The following is a 10,545-nucleotide window of genomic DNA, read 5'->3' as shown; positions in this document are numbered from 1 at the left end:
ATTCGCGAATTTCTCGAACGAGTACTGCGGACCGTTGTTCGAGACAACCTTTTCTGGGATTCCAAACAGAGCAAAGGCGCTTTTGATTTTGCGAATGACCGGTTTATAGCAATCGAGCTGCAAGACCTCGACGAACGACTGTAATAGTCCACTATGACTATGCACGACTTGCCGTCATATTCAGATAGGTCTGTTGAAACTGACTGCCACGGTTACTTCGGAATCTCGTGTGGCTGTAATGGTTCTTTTGGTATCGATGCTTCAGTGCTCCTGACATATTTCCTACGAAGGCAAGTTCAATAGTTCTAGTAGTATTTGGTTTGTTAAATTGCTCGTCGTTTTCTGCTTTTCTCCACGTGTGTGCATTTGCTGACATCAACCAAACTTACATGTTGTGTAAGTTTTCAAATAACAAGATTAGCAAATGTTTATTGTAAATTTAAATTTGTTAATGCTAAATTTCCAATTGAATGTGGTAGACGGAATAACATTCCAAGAGAAGATAGAAAACGTATTTTTTGCGACCTGAATGAAATTGGAGACGAATATCATTATTTGTTTAACTGTAATTACCACCGGATACTGCAAAACAGAAGAAAATGTATGTCGCGATATTATTATGAAAGTCCTAGTACTTTCAATGTCAATAATGAAGAATAAATTTCACTTATAAAATTCCTTCAGCACATAATTGAGCGTGTACATGTTAATTCTCTACACTGTTACCAGTTTGCGAGAACAAAAACTTGTCATTGTCATCGTGACGTCATGTACTTGTCCTAGGCGTGACGTCAGAGTTGAAACAATTGAAACTTACAATCAATCACAGGGCTGATAGGTAATATAACATGTGTTAATACGCAAAAAATATGGCATGGGCATATTCACTGGATAACACCGTATGCTATGTGATACAAAGCGATTTGTTTTAACCTTAATATCACCCCAAATCGCCAATGCAGTCTGTTATCACCCTTCCCTTCTCTGTTTAGTTTAAGCAGACGCTAGTTTTTTTAGCCAGTAGCGACACTGTCTACCTCATTTTTGGAGAAGAAAATTAATCTGAACTCTTCTGAGTCTAATACATTTGAACTGTGTGTAAGTTTTTGCCTATGATGATCTTCTATCCCATATGTTAGCGCAAATAACAAAGTGTCCCTTAGTCCAAAGAGCCAACGTGACCGTAAAAGTAATTTGCGTTCACTTCAATGAACCACAGGCGGGATATATCAACTTGTTATAGAAAAGAAAATTTGATATCTACTCATACAAATTGAATAAACAATTTTTGAATTGGGGTACACTGACGACAAAATATCGTCTTGAAGACATGATTCCATTATGAAAACATTAATAATTACAGCATCAGACTCATCTTTGTTGCTATTTCCAATACAGATGTTTTACATAATGACAATAGTGGTCTAGCACATTGACTACAATTTTATCACAGTTTTATCTCTTTCTGATAATTAAAGGGGTACACAATTTGTTCAAATGAATGACCCTCACAATAATCGAGGTAGCAAGGGTCAAATATGTTAAAATTTGTTAGCAACAAATAACAATACAGGGCTTTTATAACATGCTGAAATGAATGGTTATTAACTATAGCTATGGGGCCCGTAGAATTTCGGGATAAACAAAACTTGTTGAAATTAATGATCTTCCATCATTATTGAGGTCACAGGGGGCAAGTGTCACAGAAATATTTTAACAACTTAATCTGAATAATCTTAAGGCCAAGGATCAATGACCCTTGATTCATATCCAAGGTCACAGAGGTAATATATGTCGAAAACTGTAAAGTATTTTTTTCTGAATAATCAGAATGCCTAGTTTGGCCACTTACTTGATCAAATTAAGTCATACGATGTCTGTTCAAATGAATGTTCACCCCAGCCTTCGGCCTCTGTGAATATTGTTCAGACCTGGTTCGTAAATCAGGGATATACCTCACCTGAAGTCCATAATTGTATAGTATTCAAGGTATTCTGTAAGCCTGGGTTTGCTTGATGCTATGAAGCACGTGCTTGTGTTAAGTATTATGTAAAAAACGAATGTAATGAAAAACTTGATAATTTAATTAAATGGATTCAAAACTCCTGTGTTATGATTTGTAGAATATCACAACATGTTTGCTTTGAAACTGAATTTCCTTCAAGTGGTTGTGGCTGTATATAACACTAGGGTAGCTTACCCGGTGTCAGTATAATGTGACATGATATAGATCGTGCTGCTACCGTGTCCAGGCTGTGACGTTGGCATGGTATGGCACTTAAGGTGGTCATTGAACGGCCTAAACAGCCGTATTAAAACTAGTCTATATACAAGCGTCCATCATCGATGTAGTCTATATGCATATACAATTCTCAACATTGTAAAAATGTTGAAATTTATAATGATATAAATATATAACAAATGACAAGAGTTTCTTAGTATTACCTCTCTAGTGCGTTCATCTCTAAGAGGTTCATCGGGGGGACTGTTCATTTGCTATGTTAAGAAGAATCAATGTTTATCGATATATTAAAACCTGGTTTAAATTGTTCTATCAGCAAAGATGGTTGCATGATTAAAAAAGATAATCTTGCGAAAAGTCTGTTGCTAAACTCATGTCTGTAATCATATACATGTATCTCTTTTTGTAACACAATCTTTGTTGTATCATGACGTCATCAATTTATGTGTTGTGCTGTCAACATAAAGAAACAGTTCCCCCTTTGTTCTATTTTATATTTAAACATCACAAGGACTTTAGATGGGTTTTTTTCTGATTATATGTATTGTATATACATATATGTTCATTGTAGTTGGTCCTGGTACTGTTACACTGTCTCCACCTGACACTACCTACACCAAGACTGAGGGGGACACGTTACCGGACATCACCTGTACAGCTGACTGTAGACCTGGCTGTACCTTTGTCTGGACAAGACCTGACAACACCAACTTTACTGCCTCAGCTGTGTTGTCACTGGGACAACTAGACAGATCAGAACACGGGACGTACACATGTACTGCTAGAAATATTGTCGGGGAGTCAACTACAACTGTGATTGTGTCTGTGATGTGTAAGTGATATCAACATCTAACACTGTTAGGAAGCCTGTTTTAGTCAATGAAAATGCTAGAAAGTATTTTATTCAAATAAACCGAAGGACTGGTGAGCTTATGCCATACCACAGCGTCCATCCGTCCATCAACTTTTCCTTTAAAACGCATCTTGTCCTGAATGGCTTAGTGAATTTTAACTAAATTTAGTCTGGTGCATTCTTGGACCAATTTAAGGGCTCTCAATTTCCTATAAACGGTGGGTGTTGCCCCCCTGGAGGCAGAGATGCAGGACCTTATAGGGGAAACAGAGGTAAAACCTTTGAAATCTTTTTTCTAGCATAGGGATTAAGGGATTGTATTCTTAATTAGTCTGGAGCATCCTTGGGCCAAGGGAACTCAATTTTGAATAAACGGTGGGTATGGCCCAATAGGGGAAATATAGGTAAAACTTAAAAAAAACATTTCTACCATAGGGATTAAGGGATTTCATCCTAATTAGGTCTGGAGCATCCTTAGGCCAAGGTGATTCAATTTTGTATTAATGGTGGGTGAGGCCCCCCNNNCCCCCCCCCCCCCCCCCCCTTGGGGCAGAGAAGCAGGACCCAAAAGGGGAAACAGAGGTAAAACTTTTAAAATCTTTCTTCTATGGTAGGGATAAAGAGTTTTTATCCTGATTTAGCCTGGAGCATCCTTGGGCCAAGGGGACTCAATTTTGTATTAATGGTGGGTGTGGCCCCCTGGGGGTAGATGGGTGGGTCAAATGGGGGAAATTGAGATAAAACCTTTGAAATCCTTCTTCTAGCGTACGGATAAGGGGATTGTATCCTTATTTAGTCTGAAGCATCTTTGGCCAAGGGGACTTAATTTTGTATAAACGGTGGGTGTGGATCCCGTAGGGGCAGAGGAGAGGGGCCCAATAGGGGAAATAGAGGTAAAACCTGCAAAATCCTTCTTCTACCATAGGAATTGAGGTATTTCATCCCAATTTGGTTTGGAGCATCCTTAGGCCAAGGACACTCGGTTTTGTATAATCAGTGTGTGTGGTTCCCTTAGGGGCAGATATTAAGGGCCAAATAGGGGAAATAGAGGTAAAACTTTTAAATCCTCCTTCTGTAAGGAAATAGGGATTTTATCCCAATTTAGTCCGGAGCATCCTTGAGTCCAGGGCTATCATTGTATTTATTGTGGGTGTGCCCTCCCCCCCTTGGCGCAAAGGATGGGGGTGGGGCATAGAGGAAAATTCTGTGGAATCCTTCTTCTACCATAGGAATTAAGGGATTTCATCCCAATTTGGTCTGGAGGATGCTTGGGCAAAGGGCACTCAATTTTGTATAAACAGTAGGTGTAGCCCCAATATTTTTTCAAATGGTATAATTGAGCGTCAGATAAACGTTAACATCTTTCCGAGGGTAGGTATTTTTTGAAGAACGTTGAAATATTTTAAATGCTTTATTATTGTTAAATAACCTTGAAATTATGTAAAAATATTGAATATTATTGTAACATTATTTTAAAGTTGCAAATTTTCAAACGTGGTTATAACGTTAAATTACTGACTGGCGTTGTTGTTTTTGTTGATTATTGTTATTGTTGAAAATTTCTTGTCATGAAATTAAAATTTGTTTGAAAAAAAAATGCTGGGATAACTACACAGTAATAATTAAAGTAATAATAAGAAATTATTTTCTTAATGCATTTTCAAAATAATATATATTGCTACAGAATAGTTCAGTTTAAGTTTTCAAATCTCGAGAAGCAATAGAGTTTGTTTTATTCAGATTTACAGCAAAATCTGTATGAGGTAAAAAGGTTCATTTTTATGTATAAAAAAATACCATGAAAAATGAGATTTAACATTATTCCACAAAAAAAGAATAAACAGGACAACAAATCATTATTAGTACGGTATATGTTTATATTGATTATTGATTTAGACGGTCCATCCAGTGTGGGGTTGTCACCACCAACTACATCCTACACTCCTATAGAGGGACAGACTCTCCCTACCGTCGCATGTTCCTCTGACTGTTACCCAGTATGCACCTTCAGCTGGACAAAGGATGGACAGTCCCACACAACAGGGTCAGATCTCCAGCTCACCAACATACAACAGGGTCAGACGGGCGTGTACAGGTGTACGGCCAGTAACACATACGGGAGTCGGACATCGAGTGACGTCACTGTTACTGTCAAATGTATGTATATATACAGATGTGAGTTGTCTTTATGTGTTTTGTCTGCTGGATAACCGAACTACGCAGTAGTGAAGCGGACGTAAAACACTCAAACAAACACAATCTAACTATTGAAAAGTTAAGACTCTGCGGGTATCATACCACAGAATATTGTTACATGGACAAGCTACTACCTTTTTAGCCCACCATCATCTGATGGTGGGCTATTCAAATCACCCTGCGTCCGTGGTCCGTGGTCCGTCCGTCCGTGGTCCGTCCTTAAACAATTCTTGTTATCGGTATTTCTCAAGAAGTACCAACGGGGAACTTTCTCAAATTTTATATGGGGGTTCCCCTTGGTCATAAGCTGTGCAGGGCCACTTTTGAGACTGATCGGATGAACAACATGGCCGACAGGCAGCCATCTTGGATTTTGATAGTGAAAGTTTGTTATCGCTATTTCTCGGGAAGTACCAGAGGGATCTTTATCAAATTTTATATGTAGGTTTCCCTTGTTCCCTTGTTGTTGCAGCAGTGCCTGAAATGGACGGTCTCCTGCTCGCCAAAAGTTGTCAAAAGTGAGGTAGTCACTGGCCCAACAAAAATACTTTAGGCGACTGTCGAAAAATTAATGAATAAAAGAAATTATAGTCCCTTCCACATTAACTGGGGGGCAGTACATTTTTCAGTTGTCATTACTTCGATTTGAATCGAACTGTCCATGATTTAGAAAATGTGATGATTTTTTTTTCAGATTTTCTATATAAATACTGCCAGGATGTCTTCTTTGAGGTGCAAGTTTTGTGTATTTCTTTTTGGGAAGACCTGAATGGAGTGGATCATGTCAGGTTTTAACTAGGGTTGAAGAATTAAAAATATAATGTTTTATTCTGTTTTACATATTACAAACATTGTCATGCTATATGTAATTTAAATGTGCTGAAGCATTGTGTTAAATGCTGTGGAAATATTTCTTCCCAAAATTATTTGGGCCACCAATATGTAATTTGGGCCAGTGCTTAAAATATTTTACTCTCCCCAAAAAAAATTGGGGGCCAGCCAATGCAGGTTTCCCACTATCCTTTAATGTTCATGTTTACTTTTGAAACTGATCAGTTAAACAAAATGGCCTACCGACAGCCATCTATGCTTTTTGACATTGAAGGTTTGTTAGTACTATTTCTCAGGAATAACTTGAGGGATCTTTCTCAAATTTGATATGTAGGTTCCCCTTGATCCCTTGTTGTGCATGTTATATTTTGAGACTGATCATAAAAACAAAATGACTAAAGGAAGAACTAAACAGATCTTTCTCATATTGCAATGATTGATTCTATTTCTTTCACATAAGTACTGTACTAGTAAATATGTGAAATGACAAACTCACTTTGAAGGTTGGCTTTCATACACATCAGTATTAAGTTTAGATCAAAAGTTACCTCAAGGTGCATTTACTGTTAACATGACTCGATCAAACAGATTAGAGGAAAGAAGAGAAAAGATCGAGCTGACAAAGAACTAATGAAGATTGTACAGTGGTGGGCGCCAAGATCCATCCCTCTGGGATCTCTTGTTATTTAAGATAGATGTACGTGTGATAGTTGCGTTGTAATCCCTTGCTGATTTCACAATGCTGACACTATATTTTTAACGGTTGGATATTTTTACCTTCATCTAAATATTCAAACATGATAAATTACATACACTTTCCCGTCAATCTGTTCACAAATCCATAGCATTTTGTGTCAAAGATATAAGTGACTTCCGGAATACAACCTCTTCAATGTGAAACAGAAAACATATCACCAAACTGTCCGTTTAATACAAAACTGTAAAACATGCTGAAAGACTTTTCTTTAGAGTTTCCATGCTGAAACTATTGTGTAAATGACTCCACAATGAAGACAATAGGTAAAAATGAATGATATAGAGGGTATTTCCCAGTTAATCTCTCATATCATGTAACAAATTACAGGTGTTTATTTAAAAAAAAAAAGTTCCGTATTTTTTGTCAACCACGACAGCCATAAACACGTAGGTCAGCGAATACATTTAAACGATAAATTCAATAGATGTATACTTGTACACAGAAGGTACAGGAGCTTATGATGTCATCACTCACTGTAAGGTGTTGTCCTGGTTAGATGAACAATTGGTTTGCAACGATTGCAACGAACAAACAAATTCAGATGTAAATTAGTTTTCTTTGATTCAATTCAAATTGTCCGACCCCCCCCCCCNCCCCCCCCCCCAAAAAAATATAAAAAATCTATTAATAAAACTAATTCCCATGCTCCGCAGAATAACAGAGCAATCAGGTTGATAATATGCTGATGTATTCATACATCAACTGGAAAGTTCATTGGAAAATAACCTTTAAAATGTTAGGTAGGTATATTGAGTCCAAGCTCAGTAGAAAAATCATAAATGTCTGATGGCACACTTGAAATGTATTGTATGAATTTTAGGTAGCAGAGTACAGTAGAAATGGCATGATCCTAAAAATAAAGGGCATGTCTCAGATAAACATGGATAGTAGATTCATCCTGCACAACACACCTACATATATATATATATATGTTTTGAATATATCTATTTTAGAAGAATGATTTTTTTTCAAAAAGTGTTTTCCCCAGATTTGGGACTTGTGAAAACCATGGTTACCACATCAAAAAACACCAAAATATGCAATTAAAACATGATTTTTAACCCAAAATTTGACCCAGGCTATTAAGTAGTATTTTTTTTAAAACCTGTCTTGAATTAAATATCACCTTCTTGGTAACATAAATACTCACAATTTAGCATAGGTCGTTCAACTGGATTTTTTACAATATTTACATATGTGTCGAGTACAAAAATAGACTACATGAAAAGCTAGCTTTTGTTGTGTAAGACACAGATTTGTAAATGGCCAAAAATGTAGTCTCAAACTAAATTCAATTTTGTTTTTGAAAAATTATGAAACCCACAGAGTCCACTTCATCATGTATATGCCAATTTTAATGTTTTTTTTAACTTTGATACATGCAATATTACAGGGGTTATTCATTGTACAAAATCATGTGCATGTGAAAAACAAAAAAACATATCACCGGTCGATTTGTTATCACTAGGGTCTGACTTGTTATTACTTGGGACCCTAGGTAACTTGGGAACTTTAGGTTGCAAATGATGACACATTATCAGTTCCACTTCCTTTATTTAAGTCCAACTTCATATCTTATACATGGAAACTTGATTGTTCAATCCATTCCCTTCTGTTTCCAACTCCATTCTTTCTCCTTTAGTTCTCTTCAGTCTCACTTCCCAAGATCTCTCTGTAATTCTATATCTGTCTATTACTGACTCTGTCCTTGGACTCTCTCCTTCAGCTCTCTCCTTAGAACTCTACCTATTATAAAAACAATCTAACACTACTTCTACTTAACTAAATCTTCTAATTCTATTGGCTAATTCCATCCCTAGGAGGCGGGGCTACATTTCTCTTTTAGAAGTCTTTTGATGACCATTTCCCTGTCTAAGGACCACGATTAACTTATCAATGCATTATACTAAATGGACCTTACATCCACACACCATTGTCCTCTGACCCTTCACACAGACATTTCCACACACTTCTTTCCCTTTGAGTTCCTACCACCATGTGTGTCCTGGTCATCTCCTTTGTTATCAATTACAATCTCTTTTTAATTGCCTTCTTCTTACTCTTCTGATCTTACTCACTACCATTTTTCATCTGTCATATATGTACTATGATGTTTCTGTCTTGTTTGATGACGTCATATATAGTTACTGTGATGTCATCATAACTATGACGTCATCAATGGGCATCTATGACATCATCAAGGCTCACTGATATCAAAATGGACACTAGGAAACCCATCACAACAACAAACTAGCAACAGACACACTTCCCGTAACCGATGAACAGCACCAAAATGTCAGATATTCTGAAACATCAGACTAGTACCACCACACCAACCGTTTATTTACTGTCCTCGCCTAGAATTGACAGTGACCCTCAGAAATTGTTCATTTAACATATTTCGCTAGAAAAAAAAGATTTTCTTCAGCTGTATTTATGAAAATTTAATTTATTGACATTATTGACTTTGCTAATTTAATCTGTATGCTGAATCAAGTGGAAACAAACATATAAAATAGTGGAATTAGAATGAAAACAGATATTTACCCATCTTCAATAAATACAACTTTATGTATTAGTAACCATGGATACCGGGCGCTGAACTGAGTGAAACAGAATGAAATCTAGTCTGAATGCATCAGGAGATAGCCTGTGAACTATTTGATGTTTGGGATCAACTTTACCAATAACACAATTGAGACATATGTGATGAATTGTGAAGTGCCTGTGAAAAGGGCGAGTTACCCCCTTTATACATCCCACAGGTAACATACTATTGACCTATGTATTTACCTACATCTATTACTTTTTAAACGTTTTTGTGTAGTTTTAAGCAAAAATTAATGAAAGCGAAGCTGAATCAAGCATAAAAAGGCATTTTTTTTCAGTGGCCTGATCCTAAATATAAAGGGCATGTCTCAGATAAACATGGATAGTAGATTCATCCTGCACACACACCTACATACATATATAAATATATATATTTATAAACTACATTTTGAATATATTTATGTTAGAAGAATGAATGATTTTTTTTTCCAAAAAGTGTTTTCCCCAGATTTGGGACTTGTGAAAACTATGGTAATACCACATAAAAAAACCCAAAAAAACAACAACGTGATTTTTAACCCAAAATTTGACCCATGCAAGTAGTTATTTTTTTCTTTAAACCTGTCTTAAATTAAATATCACCTACTCGGTAACAGAAATACTCACGTTTTAGCATATATTTACACCTGTGCCGAGTACAAAAATAGACTACATGAAAAGCTAGCTTTTGTTGTGTAGACACAGATTTGTAAATGCCCTAAACTGTAGTCTCAAACCAAATTTTAATTTGTTTTTAGCTCACCTGGCCCAAAGGGCCATGTGAGCTTATCCCATGGTGCAGCCTCCGGCGTCCGGCGTCCGGCATCCGGCGTCCGTCAACTTTTTCCTTTAAAATGCTACTTGTCCTGAATGGCTCAGAGGATTTTGACCAAATTTGGTCAGGAGCATCATTGGCCAAAGGGTTCTCAGTTTTGTATAAACGGAGGGTATAACCCCCCTGGGGGCAGAGGGGCGGGGCCAAATAGGGGGAAAATAGGTAAATCTTTAAAAATCTTCTTCTTCTCAACCAATAGAAGGATTTTGACCAAATTTGTCCTAGAGCATCTTTGGACAAAG

At 36.8% G+C, this 10,545-nt stretch overlaps 1 protein-coding gene across 1 annotated transcript in view; it reads left to right on the top strand.

The window, feature by feature from the left end:
- The window catches only part of LOC110456333 (carcinoembryonic antigen-related cell adhesion molecule 5-like), a 14,357-nt gene extending 8,544 nt beyond the window's left edge, over positions 1–5,813 (top strand). The window contains exons 2-4 of the mRNA XM_021507009.1: positions 2,814–3,074; positions 4,992–5,252; positions 5,764–5,813. Coding sequence (XP_021362684.1) covers positions 2,814–3,074; positions 4,992–5,252; positions 5,764–5,813 — 572 coding nt within the window. The remainder of the gene's footprint in view (positions 1–2,813; positions 3,075–4,991; positions 5,253–5,763) is intronic.
- Positions 5,814–10,545: the final 4,732 nt, after the last annotated feature.

The sequence above is a fragment of the Mizuhopecten yessoensis genome, unplaced genomic scaffold (assembly GCF_002113885.1).
Source record: "Mizuhopecten yessoensis strain PY_sf001 unplaced genomic scaffold, ASM211388v2 scaffold8679, whole genome shotgun sequence".
Classification (NCBI taxonomy): Eukaryota; Metazoa; Mollusca; class Bivalvia; order Pectinida; family Pectinidae; genus Mizuhopecten; species Mizuhopecten yessoensis.
Note: the sequence above shows the minus strand (reverse complement) of the source record. Positions and strands in the feature narration are given on the sequence as shown.